The 17,579-nt window shown below is 62.2% G+C and overlaps 1 protein-coding gene across 3 annotated transcripts; it reads left to right on the top strand.

The window, feature by feature from the left end:
• Positions 1-5,348: 5,348 nt before the first annotated feature.
• On the top strand, positions 5,349-11,529 carry IRF1 (interferon regulatory factor 1). 3 transcript variants are annotated; one of them, XM_064521162.1, is made up of 10 exons: positions 5,349-5,513; positions 6,283-6,374; positions 7,277-7,376; positions 7,555-7,731; positions 8,096-8,145; positions 8,271-8,406; positions 8,541-8,666; positions 9,209-9,252; positions 9,968-10,103; positions 10,503-11,529. In XM_064521162.1, the coding sequence occupies exons 2-10, from the start codon at positions 6,288-6,290 to the stop codon at positions 10,601-10,603; spliced, it is 957 nt and encodes a 318-aa protein (XP_064377232.1). In that variant the 5' UTR covers positions 5,349-5,513; positions 6,283-6,287; the 3' UTR covers positions 10,604-11,529. The 3 variants fall into 3 exon arrangements, with proteins under 3 accessions (XP_064377232.1, XP_064377230.1, XP_064377231.1); XM_064521160.1 differs by having other exon boundaries at positions 5,350-5,513; positions 9,206-9,252; XM_064521161.1 differs by lacking the exon at positions 5,349-5,513 and adding an exon at positions 5,563-5,690 and having other exon boundaries at positions 9,206-9,252.
• The last annotated feature ends 6,050 nt before the right edge of the window (positions 11,530-17,579 follow it).

Below are 17,579 nucleotides of genomic sequence, written 5' to 3'. Positions count from 1 at the left end.
CTCGGCCTCACTCCGGCCGGTTCTGGTGGCCCGGGGGGGGGGTTTCGGCCCCCCGAGGTTGCCTGTGCGTCGGGGCCGCTCGGAGGGGCGTCCGCGCCGTCCCCGGGGAGGGCAGGGACACGAGGATGAGCCCCGCGGCGGGTCCTTCCAGCAGCCGCGTTGATGGCCTGGTGTCCCAAAAGCGGGGCCTGGAGAAGCGGCTCTCGCTGGCCCGGCTAAGCTTGGCTTGGCTAAGCTGGTGTTGCAGCCTGGGGACCTGCCCTGGCGCAGGGGGACCGGGCTACGCTAACGGCCGTGCCGAAATTAATCCCATCGTTTCGGAGACGCCCCATCTTCCCCCTCCTGCCCGGGTGACACCGGATGAGCTGCGTCGAACAGGCAGCCAAGAGCCGCGCTGGGAATAAGCGCGGATGCTTCGGAGCCGTCCGGCGCTCGGCACGCTGCACCGTCACCCTTTGCCGCAGCCCCGCGGGGAGCTTCCAGGTGCAAAGTGCCGGCCCCGCCGCCGCTCTCGCACCACGGCCGACGGCGGAAACGGGGTTGGGGTCCCGCAGGACGCCCGCCAGTGAGGTGCCGGGAGGGGGGACGGCCCGGGCTTCCCCGCGCGTCGGCGGGGCAGCCGGGGAGCCGGCGGCTCGGCACCCTCGTCACGCCAACGCCGGGCAGCTGGCGGGGCGCCGGGCCCCTCGCCGGATCCGGCCCGCTGGCAACCCCCCCTTCGCCCCGCAGGAGCCTCGCGGAAGATCCGCCCCTCCCGCCAGGCTGAGGGAAAAGCGGAGAGCAGCGGGATTCCACTTTTTCCCACCAAATCAAGCACATAACATCACCTTATTTTCAGTTAAAAATTCACCATGCGACGGATGGGGAGAATCGAACTCCCTTCGGGAGAGCTCGGATCAGGTGCTAAAATAGGCCCCTGGGATTCCAGGGAGCGGCGGCCGGCCCATCCCAGGACGTAGTTACGGCAGCCCCGGGATCGGAGCGCCCGCTCCGATTACCTCACGCCAGCTGGGCAGCGTTGCAGCATTTTTCACATTATTTTCCTCCGTGTGCTCCAACCAAACTTCCTTTTTGTAAGCGGGGCATTTATAAGAAATGGAAACAGCCCGCAACGGGCGCTGCAGTCGCGGGGCGGCGGCGGGGCCGGTCGCCCACCTTGGCGGGGGGGGGGGGGATTCGGGGCTGCTTTAACCCCCCCTGCGCCGGCGGCTGCGGCGGGAGGCCGGTGCCCGCCGGGGCCCCGGTGCTGCTTGTCGAGGAGGGAGAGCAAGCAGGAGAGGAGGTGGGGAAGGGACGGGGGGCAGCCGGCTCCCGGGCAGGGGCAGCGCGTGGGGAGCTTAAAAGCCCCCCCAGGGAGGGAGGGAAAACGTCCCGGCAGCGCTGGGCCCGGAGGGACTGTTGGGCACCGGTGGGCATGGAAAGGTGACGATACGGCCACGGGAGGAAGCACGCGGAGCGGCGAGGAAGCAGATAAGGGGGTCTCGCCCGCCGCGCTGCCTCCGCAAAGCCGCGCTCCATCCTGTGGGGACCGGCCCCCCCCCGGCCCGAGAGGCCGCCCCGGCCCCGCTGCCGCCCCGGGGGCTCGCCGGCACCCGCCCAGGCAGATTTCGGCGGCGGCCTCGTCCCCGCCGCAGACCTCCGCCGCCGGCCTCGTGGGCCGCGGCAAAAGCCTTTCTCGCAGCTCCCTGGCGCGGTTTGAACAGCTTTTAGCAATATTCCCAACACTTTCTGCAGCCTCAGCTGTCGGGCCTCCCTGCCCGGCGCAGGCTGGCCGTCCCCACGCCTTGGGGGTTTAAAGCCCAAGGCTCAGCCGCCGCTCACGGCGCCCGGCTGGCCGTCACCGCCGGGACGGGAGACACGGAGCGGTGCTTTGGCCGGCACGCGGGACGCAGAGCGCGCTGTTCCTGCAGACCGTGCCGGCAACGTTGCAGCTGATCCCGAGCAATTCCCGGGTTTTAGTGTTACTCGAGATACAGCTTTCCCAGGAGCACCTTATTTCGGGACATTATTAACTGGGATGGACAGGGGTCCGCTGCAGAACAAGGAATACCGTGTGCTGGAGCGCTGCCGGAGACCTGGTCTTCAGTAAAATTACTATTAAGGTCTAAAGTAAAAATACTATTAAACATTTCCTCCGGATTAGGGAAGCAGTCCTAGACTTGGGATCACCCTGTATCGGGTAAATGCGATTAAACGCTTTTAATGATCTTCTTCGCTGTGTCTCAGGTTGCCATTAAACAGCAGATCACGGGGGTGCCGTGAAAGCGAGCGCCTTGGGGACCGCCGGGCGCCGGGAAGCAGCAGGACACCGGGTCACGGCCCGGGTGACGCCGCCGTCCAGCCACGGTGTGAGGCTCCGCGCGGGTCCAGGTCGCGGAGCCGCTCGCTGCCCGATAAACTGGGTGGAGCAGCATGTTTCCACGGCCAATCATCTATTTACTCCTCGGAGCGGGTGGCTTACTCGTGGCGCGTGCTTTCCCGCGAGTGCAGACCGAGCGCAGGTGCGCGTGCACGCCGTGGGGTGTCTGTCACCCACCAGCTCCCCGGCGGCTGCAACGCCCGTGCTGCCCGTGGGGCGGCATGAAGGGGGAGGAGGAGGAGGAGGAGGAGGAGGAGGAGGAGGAGGAGGAGGCTTCGAAACCTCCGCGTGAGCACAGCCCCAGACCCAAAACGTCGGTGAGGGACCATCGGTATTTCCGTGCCCGAGCTGAGCGGCGGCAGAGCAGCAAGCGCGCACCGAGCGCGGCGGGCGGCGGTCCGGGGTGCAACGCGGGTGCAAAGGCCGGAGCAGGGGCTCGTCACCCCGCGCGGGCTCCGTGCGGCCGCGGGTCCGTGGGAAGCAGCGGAGGGGCAGGGCTGACCCGCTCCCCCCCTTTCTGCATTTCTGCACATATTCCTTTGATGCCTGCTGCCAGCTGCTGCTGATACAGACTGAAAATAGCCAGTAAGTAGCAGAACAGCACTCAAGCCGCACATCAAACAAGGCACCGTTGAAAACGTAGCGCTCTGAAGCATTCACAGTGCATTTACCTTGCCCACACGCGGTCCCAGGCGACCAGGAAGCTCAGGCTGAGTTTTTCTCAAAGGTACCTGGGAGGGAAACAAATAAAGCGTGGGCGGCCGGGGCTTGCCGCGCCACGGGCTCATCTCTTGTCAACACGCAGGCTGCAGAAAAGGGGCCGTGACTCCTTCTGCGGACGGCTTTTGCACCGCAGCCTCCAAAACATTGCACGGTCCCTTTTCAGGTTACGGCTCTGTGTCGTTCCCGAGCACCTCGCAGCGACGGGTGGATTCAGGGGCTGGGAATTGCACGTGTCCTAGGGCTATCCCTGCCTCGGCGCCTGCCTCTCGCCTCCCTGACGACTTGTTTAACCTGCCTCGCGTTTACCCACGCCGCAAGCGCCCCGGGGATGGTGCCTGCAAAGACCTGCCCGGGGGCCTCGGCTGCAGCGGGAGCGCGCGAAGCGGCCAGAAAGGGCTCCAGAGCAAGCACCGGCCCCTTACAGGGGTGGGTCCTTTTTCCTGCCTTTAAGCCCAACTTTGGGGGTTTCTTTGACGTTCATGTTAAAAAAACGAAGCGCGCTTAAAACGGGGTGGCCAAGACCAGCCCTCGGCAGGGAGTTCTTTGAGAAAAAGCACTGAAAAGAGGCTGTAGTGCAGCTGTAATTACACCCAGGACCCCGTCAGGCAGCCCACGTCTCTAACTGAACCGCAGCAGTCCAGCCAGTGCCCGCGGTACCACTTTTCACCGCAAAAGGCACCCGCTGAGGAGCTGGGGACCTTCGTCCCCGGCTCGGGTGCGCGGGGAGGTGCGCGGGGAGTGCGCTGACCTGCTCCTGCGGCCGCGCGGGCCGGGCACCTGCAAGACCCGCGGGCAGCGTGCCGCCGCGGCACCTCTGCTCGCACATCTGGCGGAGGCCGGCGGACCCTTCCTATTGCGCCGAGCCTTAGTGCCTCCCTTCTGGAAATTGCTAGCACCCGATAAATAAAAATACAGCTTTGGCCCTCCCTGTCGACCGGCGCCGGTGGCAGAGCATCATCCGGAGCCGGTGCCGGGCGGGGGCCCCGCAGGCGCTGCGCGGGACGGGGAGCTCGCAGGGGCACCAGAGGCGGAAGCGTCACAGCAAAGGGCAGCCCGAGCCCCGGCCGCGTTCCCGGCTGCTAAAGCCCGTCCCGGCTGGACCCCGCGTTGCGCTCACCGCCTTTGCTGCTTGGGTGGTGTGGCTGCGGGGAGCGCTGTCAGTGTCACCGTGGGGTGGTCCTGCCACCTCGGGGACAGCAGCTCCTCGGCCCCGGGGGCACCTCCGTGGGTGGCAGCACGGGCCCTTCTGCAGGGGACACGTGGGACGTGGGGCTGAGCATCCCCTGGGGCGTGGGGCCCTTGTGGGCCATGGGGCTGAGTGCGCCAAGGGGCACGGGACCCTCATGGGCCGTGGGGCTGAGCATCCTGTGGGGCGTGGGACCTTCACAGGCCATGGGGCTGAGCTGCCCTGTCGGGAATGGGACCCCCCATGGGCCATGGGGCTGAGCATCCTGTGGGGCATGGGACCCCCCATGGGCTGTGGGGCTGAGCATCCCACAGGATGCAGGACCCTTGTGGGCTGTGGGGCTGAGCATCCCAAGGGGTGCAGACCCCCATGGGTTGTGGGGCTGAGCATCCTGTGGGGCACAGGACCCCCATGGGCTGTGGGGCTCAGCATCCCATGGGCAGTGGGGCCCCCATGGGCTGTGGGGCTGAGAATCCCATGGGATGCAGGACCCTTGTGGGCTGTGGGGCTGAGCATGCCATGGGGCACAGGATGCCCATGCGCCGTGGGGCTGAGCATGCCATGGAGCACAGGACCCTCATGGGCCATGGGGCTGAGCTGCCCCATCAGGCATGAGACCCCCATGTGCTATGGGGCTGAGAATGCCATGGGACGCAGGACCCCCACGGGCAGTGGGGCTGAGCATCCCGTGGGGCGCAGGACCCCCATGCACTGTGGGGCTGAGCAACCCGTGGGGCGCAGGACCCTCGTGGGCCATGGGGCTGAGCATGCCGTGGGGCACGGCACCCCCACGGGCCGTGGGGCTGAGCATCCCCTGGGCAGCGGGGCGCTCGGCGGCACGCGTGGAGCCCCCACGCGAGACGCAGCCCCGCGGGGGCCCGTCCGAGCCGCGGCCCCGGTGGGGGGGGGCAGAGGGGAGCCGGCCGCCGCGGGGGCGGGGCGAGCGGCGGGGGCGGGGCGAGCGGCGGGGGGGCGGCGCTCCCCCCCGCGCCGCTGGTGCAACAACAGCCTGATTTCCCCGAAGTGATGCTGGCGGCGGCAGCCAATGGGCGGCGCGACCGCCCCTGGCGGCGGCGCTGATTGGCCGCGGCGCAGCCGTGCCCGGGGCGGCGGGGAATCCCGGCCGCCGCCGCGTTATACCCGAGGGCGCGCCCCGCGGGCCGCAGAGGCGGGTCGGCGCGGTCGGAGCGCGGCGGCTCCGCTTAGCTCGGCTCGGCTCGGCTCGGCTCAGCACAGCGCGGCGAGGTGGGTCTCGGCGCCTGCCCTCCCCTTCCGCACCCGCCGCGCGGCGCCGGGGAATCCCGGGCGGGGAGGCGCCCCGCGAAGGGCGGGCGGGGGCCGTGGGAGCGGCCGCGGGGCTCGGCTCGGCTCGGCTCGGCTCGGCTCGGCTCGGCTCGCTGCAGCGCTGCCCGTGCGGAGGCGGTGAGACGGGGGGTCCCGACGGCAGCTCGGGAGCGGTGCGGTGCCGGCGGCGCTGTGCCGTCGGGGGGCGCCGGGCATCCCCCGGCGGGGAGCGGCGCCGCGGCCCCGGCATAACCGCGCGACGGGACGGGACGGGACGGGACGCGACGGGGCGGTGCGCGCTATTGTTCGGGGCATCGCGCTGTGTCTGGCTGGAAAAAACCCAAAACAGGAAACGCGGCTGTGCGGGGGGGAGGCCGAGCGCGGGGCAGCGGCCCGGGGCGGCGGCAGGCGCGGGCGCCCCGGCGCGAGGCCCGGGGGAAGCGGCCGGGCCGGGCCCCGCACCGGGAGCAGCCGCTCGCTGCGCCTCGTCCCCGGGTACCGCGGTGCCGCGCTCCGTGCTGCCCCCGCCAGGCCGGGCCGGGGCCGGGGCCGGGCTCGCCCCCCCGGGGCCGCCGCCGCCTCCGGGGCTCGGAGCATCGCTCGGGGCGGGGGGATGCTGCAGCCGAAGCTTTGCCTCTGCCGAAGCGGGGAGGGAAGGGACAGAGAAGCCACCGCGGCGTCGCACCGTCCCGGCGAGGCCGCCTGCGCTGAGCCGCTCTCTCCCTCCTAGACAACATGCCGGTGTCACGAATGCGCATGAGGCCCTGGCTGGAGATGCAGATTAATTCCAATCAAATACCAGGGCTGATATGGATCAACAAGGTGAGGTTTTAGTATTGCTTCTGCAGCCTTAACCATCCTCGTTCTTAGCTGCCACTAAATATAAAGCAAGGTCACACAGAGGAAAAGAAAACGGAGAAAATTTGCATGCATTATGTTTAAAAAAAAAAAGTATTTTTGTTTTCAGAAAAGGTAGCTCTGATTGGTTACAGCATGTAGCGGCTCCAATCTTTTCCCCTGGAAATCCCCAGGAGGGAAATGATAAATTTAAACAAAAGCAGTCTGAACAGGGTTGAGAACCAAGAAAACGCCAAGGCTTATTTTAACCTCAGAGGCCCCACTGAGCCAAGTTGCCTTATGTCCCATTTAAGTGGTTAGTGTTACACTCTGCACTGCTTAATTAAGCCGTGAGCTCTGGCCTCAAAGAAGCCATGTGTCACTGTGGTACCGCAAGGCGCAGCCCTGGGACCTGTGCAGCGGGCGACATCATTAGCCCCACTGAAGCTGGGCCGTTTTCTGAGGTTTTTCTTTGCATCTGAAGGCGATATTTCAGCGAGGACGTGTTTCTCTGAGGATGCCTGCGGGTCCTTCTGGGTAACTTTGGAGGGGATCCTCCACCAAAGCGTACCTGGAAAACCTGCTGTAGTTTCTGACACACTGATAGATGAGAGGCAACATAGCCAAATGATTCTGAGATAAAACTGACAATATTTCCTACTTCTGCTGCAAATCATAAGCCTTTCCCAATTCCAGAGCTCTTGGAAAACCTTATGTACACCAAGAAAAAGAGATGGGACAAAAGGGGTGTTAAATGAAGCTATGGAGGCAGAGGGTTTATAAAGCGTCTGTGCTGCCACTGAGTATCTTGATTAAATCCATCAGCACAAATTGGCATGTGGTGAATCTCCTTTTTTTAACTCAAAACTCTGTTGGTTCAACTTCAGGATAAGATGATGTTTCAGATCCCCTGGAAGCACGCGGCTAAGCACGGCTGGGACATGGAGAAGGATGCCTGCCTCTTCCGGAGCTGGGCCATTCACACAGGTGCGGGCTGGCTTTAAGGTTCCATCCCTCGGATGGATGGATGAGCTCATTGTGTCTGCATTTGCAGCTCAGGAAATCATACTTACTTTTAAGAGCAGCAACGTAGAGCTGCTTCTTTGCAGGAAGACCTGCCACTGCGATGAGAAGTCTGAACGTTCGCACCGTTTCTTATTTACAGGAAGATACAAGATAGGTGAGAAGGACCCTGACCCCAAGACCTGGAAGGCGAATTTCCGCTGCGCGATGAACTCGCTGCCCGACATCGAAGAAGTGAAGGACAAGAGCATCAACAAGGGCTCCAGCGCCGTCAGGGTGTACCGAATGCTGCCGCCCCTGACGAAGGATCAGAAGAAAGGTGAGCGCGGGGGAAGCCAGCCGGGGCGAGCGGGGCCCCGCTGCCGCACCCCCCGCACCGCTGCCGTTTCCTGCCCCGCTTGCACCAGTGCCGAGCAGAGCTGCTGGCGGCCGCGCTGTCCCTGGGGTTGCAAAGTGGCACTTTGCAGGTGTGCGGTAACAGTTTGTACAAACACCTCGTTTTATCCCAAATTCCTAAAACGTACCTGGAAGGGACCCTCGGGAAGCGACCGGGACGCACTTGTGCAGAGCCCCGCAGCCAAAGCGGCCGAGCAGACCGCGCTCAGGGCTGCGGCGGTTCATGACTCCCGTAAAACGTTGGCCGTGAAGCCCTTTCTCACGTCGGTCTTGTTTTTATTTAACAGAGAGGAAGTCAAAGTCATCAAGAGAAGCAAGAAACAAGAGCAAAAGAAAGGTACGTAATTTGTAGAAGCAGCTGAAGAAGCTCGAGGTTTTGGTGGTTTTCTTGCTTAATTCTTTTCATATGGGAACTTGCGCGGCCTTAGACGAGTCTCCCATGCTTCGCCCTTATTTTCGTAGTCGTACGAAGACGTGAGGACGGAGGAGTCGGTAGAAAGACTCGCCAGCGCTACGCTACCGGACGACCACAGCGGTTACACGGTGCACGGCTACGCGGGCCAGGAAGCGGAGGGGGAGAGCGCGTCCATCACCTTGGGTGAGACTCCGGCTTGAGCTCGCTGACCAGAGCGGGAAGCGTTGGGGCGACGGCAGCGTTGCGGCAGGATGGCGCGAGGGGGGCGGCGGGGGGACGTGCCGGCGCTGACCCCCCGCCCCGGTGCCTGCCCGCAGACCTCTCGCCCTGCGAGGTGAGCTGCTCCCTGACCGACTGGAGGACGCCCATGGAAATCGCCATGGCCGACAGCACCAACGACCTCTACCCCTTCCAGGTGTCCCCCCTGGCCTCGTCCTCGGAAGGTTGGTGCTGCTTTTCCCCCCCTCCCCTAGTCTTTCTTCGGGCCGCTGGAAGCAGGCGAGGCGACGGGGTGGAAGCGAACCTGGGCTGTTTGGAGGAAGAGGAGTTTCCTTGCAGGAAAAGCAGCCTGGGAAAAGCCACCAGGTCCCAGAAGCGAGGGCTTGCAGAAGCCACTGCTGCCCGGGCAAAGGCCTCGTGCCCCGCGCTGGGAGCAGGCTCCCTCCCGGGGTCCCGGCGCTGCGGCAGGGAGGGGGGACCGGGCGCCTGGAGGCAGCGGTGCCGGGGGGGCCGCGCTGGGACGCAGGGACAGCCCCCGCTGTGGCGATGCCCGGAGGCGAGCGAACCTCCTCCCACCCGCCAGCAACCGGGCGTTCATAAATCTGGGCAGTTATTTAAAAAAAAATAGAAAAAGGTAGCGGTGGTGCACGACAAGACAACGTGAAGGGGGTTCTGGCTGCAAATAAGAAGTGTGAGCGCTAGCTTAGTGAGAAAAGTTAAAAGACTTACCTGGTCCCTTCTCCTTTTCTATGTACTTACGAAGCAGTCACAGACGAAGATGAAGACGAAATGAAATCGGAGATTTTTAAGGTAAAATTAGCCCTTCTGTTGAGACTGGAATTGGTCAAGGTTGCTGTTGGCCCTGAGATGGGAAGAAGAGTCGTTAGCTGATCCATTGATGATCCTGCACAAGCTGAACGTGGAGTTACTAATCCAAGAGCCTATTTAACGAGGAAGCTTGAAAAAATTAAATGCAGGCAGGCCCCTTTGCAGGCGTGAACTAGAGACTCCCCATACACGGAAATATTTACTATTTTTATGAAAGCAAAAGCTGTTTGGCACTGCTAGGAACAAAGGGGCTCTATCAGAGTCTGCAGAGACTTCTGCTCTCCAGAAATGTATTATATATGTGTGTATATATAGGCTGCTTCCTCCCTGGAAGGTGCGCTGGCTCTTTTGCATCAGCTTAATTTTAATCTGGACTAGAGTTAGTTTCCTATGACGAAAGGAAGACAACGTGGCCCACGGGAAGCAGGAGCTGCCGGTTTTTGCTCTGGTTTTTGGCCTTTTGGCGATTGCAGGGCGAACCGTAGCGTGGTTTTGTGATGTGCCCGCATGGAGACCCAGCCTTGCCCATTCCTGTGCCAAAACCAAGCCTTTTTTTGCTGTATTTGCCATTGCTAAGCTCGTGTTGGCCGTAGGGAATTCACATTGGGGGTAGGGATGCTTCTACTCCAAAAAAAGCGTTCTCCTCCCCCCTGCCCTCGATTTCGGCCTTTACCACGGTCTCCTTGTGCCCTTACAGCTGCTGGAGCCGGTGGCGGAGTGGCACACGACCAGCGTCGGGGGGAAAGGCTACCTCACCAACGAGCCCAGCTCGCAGAGCACCTGCGGCACCTACGGCTACAAGGAGCAGGACGCCGAGGTCGACACCACGTCAGGTGCGAGCTGGGAATCGGGGAGTTCGTACGTTCCTCCCTCCCGAGCTTTCCAACCAGCCTGGTGGAAGCTTGCAAGGAATTTGTTGAGATTAAAAAAAAAAGAAAAAAAAATCCAGGAAAAAGAAATTATACCAGCAAGAGCATGCTGCAGGTCTGCCTCAAGGTTATATGCTTCTGAGCTGTGTCAATTTTCAGGAGCAGCAAGTAATGCAATTGAATTTCCCCTACCAATAGCTTAGAAATAGGACAGTTGTAATAAAGAAAATAATATTTTAGCAAAACACTAATCTATTTACTCACCGTTTGAGGAATCCTTGCATATTTTTCCGTTAAAAGCTATTAAATGTTTTGCTCCCGCTGTGCGCGCTTCATCACTCATTTTCGCTTTTTTTTCCCTAGGAGAACTAGAGTTCCGCTTCTTCGACCAGAAAAGCAGCCTGGACTTCTCCTGGCTGGAGACGGTCAGGCCCCCCATGCAGGCCATCTCCTGCGGCTTGTAGGCCGCCGGCGGAGGCTCCTCCACGGCCCCGACGACGGGGGAAGAAGCTGTTTGTTACTGACTGGAAGCAGAAAGTAGCTTTTATATTCCGTTTAACTCCTAGGTCTGAAAAAACTTAGCAAGAAAAACTCCATTAAAAGAGGAAAAAAAAAAGAGAAGAGGGGATCCGCGCGCGTCGGCAGCACTCCTTGCACTGAAGACGCACGATCGTGGCGGTGGCTTCCGACGTGAAACCCTCGCCGACGCGAGCCGGGGTCCGGCGCCGGGGGAGGCTGCCGTCCCCCCGGGCGAGCGGGGCCGAGCACATCACCGCCCCGGGAGCCGCAGTGCAAAGGAGCCGCTAACACGCGTGTTTTGGTTGCTGCTTACCTGTGCAACACTGGTGAAGCCGCGCGCTTCGGGACTGTCGTTACGCTCTCAAGAGTCAGCAGGAATTGCACTAACCAGCCCTTTCCCTTGATCTGCTCCGGCACCACGTAATTCATCTTCAGATCAGGTCTTCAAAACTTGTGTAAATACGTTTAGACCAATAAAATGTGAAAATTCAGTTTAGGCTTCGCTTCCGTATAGCACACATATTCAGGAGATCCACTCATACGACGTTACCCTGCTCGTAGGCATGGCATATCTATTTTTCCACGTAATAGGTGAAAAGCTGCAGCATGAGACAATTTTTTGCACTGATAGGGGCAGAACTTCTTATTTATACGCTGCCTTTCAGAGATCCGTTTGGCCGCCGTCACGCGAGGAGGAGGCTGGCAGTACCGCACCGAGCGCGTCGCGGGCGCGCGCGGGGTGGAAGGGGGCTAGTTTATGCATCATACATAGGAATGGAATCACTAAGTTGTAATAGAATATTTTCTTGTACATTTTATTTTTGTATATAAAAATGTTGTATATTTGTGTTAATAAATGTTTTATATACGACCTGCGTTTGCTGTTTCCCTCGGGAGCGCGCCGCATCCCTGCCGCGGGTCGGACCAGCAGCGCAGCGCTGGGGACGGAGCCCGAGCTGCACGGGGCGGCTCGCTGAAACCGAGAAGCACGCGGGCTGCCGGGAAGGAAACGGGGGAGAAAGCAGAGTTTTCGCCGTGCATTTTACCCATTTGCCGTGCTTTCGGGTCTGAGAGGTGCTGCAAGCATCGCGCCCCGAGGGCGGGCGAGAAGGGGCCGGTGCCACAGCTGGGCGCCCAGCTGCAGCCGTGGGACGTGTCGCAGCCGGGACGGCCCCGTGCAACGCGGAGCAATGCAAATTCGGCCAGAGCTGGGGCCTGGCTGCCACCAGGGCAGGGACAAGGCCAGCGGGACCCCAGCGGGCGCGAAGGACACGCTGGAAGGGCAGGGCCAGGCTGTGCCCGGGAGGCACGGCGGTGATCAGCTCCCCCAGTCATGCGTTAAAAAGAGAAAGGGTTTTTTTTTTTTTTAGCAGCTACCTCAGATACGAGAGGACAGCAGGGAGCTTCCCACGGGCGAAAGCCGCAGCGGAGGCTCGAGGAGGAACGCGGGCAGCAGCCATATCGCCACATCCCACGGCAGGAGGGACCTGATCGGGCCCGTCACGCGGCTGGATAAATAGATGCCAAGTTCAAAATAGTTTTTATTTTGAACTTTTTTGGGGGGAGGAAGGGAAAAAGAGAAGGGATAGATGGAGCCGAGCAGCGGCCGGAGCGCCCCGGAGGAGGGATGCAGGGGCCGGGGCTTGGAGGACACCGAGGTTTAGCAGCTCATCCACGGGGCCGGGGGGATTCCCTGCAAGGGGCAGCCAAGGCGAATACAGCTAAAGTCTTGCAGTTGGCTTCTCCTAAACTTGCCAGTCCCGAGCAAGCTTTTCCACAGCCTGCAAGACCTCAGGCACGCTTTCAGACCCGGCACGCTGAACCTTGCACAGCCGGCGTGGAAGAGAGGGCAAAGGCAGTGCGCCGGCTCTGAAAACCTGCACGGCCTCGCGGGAACCGCCTGAAAAGGAGCCAGGAAGAAAAGCCTGGATGAAAACGAATTCAATAACCAGCCTCACTCGATGGGCCGGGTGGTCCCCGGTCAGCGATGCCACAGTTACACCACCCTGGTCTGCAGCTCATGCACCACTGCTGAAACCTCTTAAAAGCATGACCAAAATTCCTCTTATCTGGTGAGTTTGGATGCCCCCAGGACAAAAACCTACTGGAACTAGATGACAGCCTCGGGCACAGCCCTAAAGCTGCAGAAGCCTTTAGTGAAAACTAATGAAAGCCCTTGACCTACAAAACAAGAGCTTATTGCTTTTCCCTGATTTTTTGTCCAAATGGACTGTTAGATGCCCTTGCACATTTGGAGGGGAAAGTCTGTTCCTCCCCGTTGGTCTTTCCAGCACCTTGCTGATAACTTGAGCAGCTCTCACGAGGGAGAGGCAGCCCCGGCTCCGCTCCCGGAGCCCCTCACCCGGGCAGCCGGCACCGCGCCTGAGCTTTGCCCGGGAGCAGCGTGCAGCAGCGCCTGTGATTGCCGTTGCGCCTTTATTTGCGGTGCTGATCGCAGCCCGATAACCGGCCGCATTTCCAGGCAGTCCCCGGATCGGCGAAGTCACAGCTGCAAGGAGCAGCGGCGCCTCGGGCCAAAGGTTCGGCTTTACAGCCGCCGAGGAGAGCGCAGAATTTATGCTTGAAGGGCAAAGGCGAACTCTGCTTGGGCAGCAAAGCGGCTCAGCCTGCAAGCAGCTTTCCCCTGGCTCTTGACCCGCTCCGGTCCCGCAGGGCCCACGTGCGTTTCCCTCCCCGTGTGCACGGCGCTGCACGCTGGGGCTCTGCCGCTGGCACCCGCGAGGCCGGGTGGGAAAACCCGCAGGACCCCGCGCCGGGCGGCCGGCGGGGCCTTTCCCCCCTCCCCGGTGCCCGGAGCATCGTCCGGGAGCTGCTCACAGCCGCAGAGCCGGAGCCCCGGGCTGGTGCCTGGTCCGGGGGCGACGGACGGGTCCCGCTCCGGCCCTCGCCGGCTGCTCCGGGGCCTCGGCAGCGCTGGCGGAGGCGGCACCACCGTCCATCCGGCTGCCCCCGAAGCCGCCTCCCGGGTGTCGGAGCCCGACGCTGTTCGGAGGAACGGGAACCCGGCAGATGCCGTATCACGTATTAGTCCAGAAAAAGTCAGTGTCGGAGCTTGGAGAGGGGAAAGGCTTCCCTGGGAAGGGAGGAAAGTCACGTCTGCATGGACGGGGGCTGGGACGCGGGGCGCTGCCCCCGGCGCGGTGCCCGCCGGCGAGGGAGGGAAGGGGATGGAGAAGCCATGGCCACTAACAGGCAGGGACGGGCTCTGCTCCCAGCTCGCGACGCACTGGATTTCAAATCGGTGGTATCTTTAATTAAGGGGATATTGAAACTACCTCGTCTTAACTGATCCTCGCTTGGAGGCGATGGGATGTTTTGCACCGATTCCAGCAGCCCGGGCCCCACCGGGCAGCGTGCCGGCAGCTCGCCGGAGCCCCCGGGTGCAGCAGGGTCCGGGCGACCAGGACGGGCTGGGCTGCATGGCTGCTCCGCACGGGGCCGGTGCTGGAGCCACGGCGAGCGCTCGGAGCACGGGATGCATGCGGGATGCACGCTCCCACCCCCTTCCCTCCGCATTGCACTAACGAGCTGCAGCATTTCCTACCCAAACGGCACGCAGAGAAGCGGCTTTTGGGTACCCTGGGCGTGCATCCCTAGGGATCAGCTCCGGGACCGGGCAGCACGCGCAGCCGCAGTCTCCCTACACCCGCTGCCTCTCCCCGGCGGCTTTCCGCTGCAGCGGACAAACTCGGCAGCGGCAAAACCCCTGCCGAGGGCCGGCGTCACACTCGGCAACGAGGCGCCGCCTCCTGCACCTCTGCCGAGAAACCGCCGTTTCCTGAACGGAGGTGTCAGGCATGAAATATTTGGGGTGCGGGAGCAACCGTCGCCGGCGGCTCGGCGACAAACAGCACCGAGCCCTTCCTGGCGCCGGGCGAGCTCTGCACCGCCGGCCGGATCCTGCCGCGGGAGCCCCCCGCGCGGCACGGCCGCTGCGACCCTCGAAGCCGCTTCCCATGCCAGCGTTTCTACGCAATTGCTGGCCGCGGGTGCAACGAGGTGCATTGCAGCAGCGGCGTTTCTAGAAGCGCCTGCGAGCGCTGGATAAGGCCCTATCTAAAAACCCCAGGACCTGCTTCCCTCGATAGCCTCCTCGTTCCTGCGGCCAGCGCGGCTTTATCCTCCTGCCATCCCGCGCAGCAGGTGAGACGTGACTCAGCCGCGAGTCACGGTGCAGGGCCCAGGGCCGCTTCGCTCCTCTCCCTGCGGCTGCTGATTCAGGGCATCGCCAGGTTGGTGCCAACCGGTGCTTCGCACGCAGTGTCACCTCGGGCCACCGGCACGGCCGGGCCGCGGAGGGCACAGGGCAGAGCTCTGCACCCGGCGGCAGCCGCTGCCTGCGGCTGCTCCCAGGAGCTCACCTAGGCAAGGGCGGCACGCTGCGTATTGCCGCTTGAAAATGCACTTTCAGGCAAGCCAGACTCTTCTAAAGCCTTCATTAAGGCTGGGTACTAAGTCTCCGGTCCCTCTGTTGCAGCTGCACCGGGCAGGACAGGACCCGGCTCCCGGGCAGGACCGGCTGCATCGGCTCCGCCGCGTTTTGCACAGCGTTTCTACCAAAAAGCGAGCGAGCACAAGCGCTGGCTTGAGATTTGTTTTATCACACTGCAAAACCAGACCCCAAGCGCGCTACCTGAGGAAAGGGGAATGGTCAACAACAAGAAAAACTCTTCTTCCCCCGTAAACCAGGAAATATCGGATTGAAAGCCTTCCCTAAATCAGCAGGGGAATAACGCTTGCAGCCGCGCACTGCTGCTGGGCGAGGGCTGCGCCTGCTCGGCGACGCTCCCCCCCGGCCGGCCCGCCTGCAGCTCTGCAAGGCTTTCGGAAAGCCTCTGCCCGCGTCGGGGCTCCATCAGCATCGCAGCTACTCACAAGAGCAGTTGCAACTTCCTCCGATGAAGCGGCCTAGATGCAGAAGGCCAGAGAGCAGGAGACCCCCTGCCCTCTCCGCCGCGTGGGAAACGCCTCCAAACGCGCTGCTTAATGCCTGCTATTACTGGAATTAAGCCAGAGGCAGCACACGCAAATCCCTGCATTTCATCGCAGTACATATGAGCTGAGGACAACTAGCACAGACAGGTTACAGAGGCATTTGCATGGTCTCCGTTTCCATCGCTCAGCCCCTCGCGGTGTTTCCCCCCACGCTGCGGCGGGGAGCGGCCGCCCTCGGCCCCGGGGACGGCGCAGGGGCATCCCGGCTGCGCGGCAGCGCGTGGCCCCGGCGGCTGGGAGGGAGGGACAGGTGCCGCAGGGAGGGACAGAACGGAAACCCTGCAAAGCACCAGAAAAGGAAGCCCCAGCTCCGGTAAGAGCTTTGCTTCTGTATGCAAAGAAAAAAAAAAAGAATAGCAAGAAAACGGTTCATTTTGTCTTAAAATGCAACATTCCTCACGTGCTAGAGCCACACCTCTGCGCACCGGCTCCTTCTGCGATGCTCTGCGCTGCCATTCCTGCATCCCCACCAGCAGCAGCACAGGGCAGAGCCCACAGCACCCCAGTGCCCCAGGCCTCTCCTATTTATTCACTTACCACTCTCCCGGGGAGCAATCAAATCAAAAACTGCTGCAGCAGCTTTAAGCCCCAGGCAGCTCCAATGAGGAGATGCAAGCTCCAAAGCAGGCGCTGGGAGCCCAGGGGGGCAGCGCCCCGGCCCCGGCGGCTCCCCCCCCCGCTCCCCTGCCGGGATCCCCCCCGGACCCGCCGCTGCCACAGCTAAAATGCCCCGTGGAGACCGGGGAGCGGGGGCTACGCCCGGCGCCCTGGGCCGAGCTGCCGCGGGGAGCTGCAGGGCCCGGTGCTGCTGCCGCCAGCTGCGGCTCATCCCTGGGCACAGCTGGTCCTGCACCGGGGCCCAGCAGCAGCACCGGCCCGGCTGCCTCCATCCTCCCGCCGCTTTCCAGCCCGGCCCGTGGGCACGCGTCGACCCCAGCACTCCCTAAACACCCGGAAAGAAACTGCAGAAGCAGCTACGTGGTGGGGGGGGTGGTGAGGCGGTGGATGCAGGTGTCGCTTGGGCAAGCTGCAGCCTGTATCTGAGCCCTTCTCACCCGTTCTGACTCCTGCAAACTTCTACAGGGCCTTTGAGAGAGCTGATGGCCCCTTCGGCTTGTTGTTACGTGACGGAGCAGTGGCACCGAGGTGACAAACAGAGAGACTGCGGAGGGGGTGAGCCAAAAGAGCGAGTGGAGACAGCGATTGCCCCTACGGCCAGAGCGCTGCGAATAACGTGCTGCAAAGGCCTCTCACCCCGTCTCGTACTGCTCGTAGACACACACGAGAGGAGGATTTTGCAGAAAGGATGGTACACGTCCGCTTGAAGAGAAAACACAATATTGAAAATTCTATTTGAAATGGCTCAACTACGTCCTAGTCCAAGGAAACCCTGGCAAGCAAGTGGTGGAAAGGGCCTGGAGCAAACTACGGAGTCAGTACTAGGAAACGAGAACTGAAGCAATAGCTACTGCTGGGAAAAGAGAAGTGGCTGGGAAGCTTCTCAGCTGGTTTCACGTCCACGCGCTTCCTCGCATGCCGCACTCCCCCTGCACGGCGACAAGCGGAAAGAGCCCCGCGTCCGAGCCCGACCGTCGGGGCCATCGACAGCTCCTTGGCACGGAGCGAGGCGCCAGCTCAGACGCCGCTTTCCCTCCCGGGCAAAAGCTGCAATGGGGAAAGCAGCCTATTAGCTGCAAAATCTGTTTTACTGCTGGCAGCGCTGAGGCGTTTCCTAGCCAGGGGAGAACACACTGAAAAGCAGAGGATCCGCAGCTCCTGCTCCATTTCACGGAGGATTTTGGCGTAGGAGACGAACGCACCAGCGCACGGGAGCGCGACGCGGCCGGGTTATTTTAGGACAGCCAAGCCGGGCACACCGGCCTGTTTATACTCCTGCTGCCTCGC

The sequence above is a fragment of the Dromaius novaehollandiae genome, chromosome 15, assembly GCF_036370855.1.
Source record: "Dromaius novaehollandiae isolate bDroNov1 chromosome 15, bDroNov1.hap1, whole genome shotgun sequence".
NCBI lineage: Eukaryota > Metazoa > Chordata > Aves > Casuariiformes > Dromaiidae > Dromaius > Dromaius novaehollandiae.
This window is presented reverse-complemented; position numbering and strand designations above follow the sequence as displayed.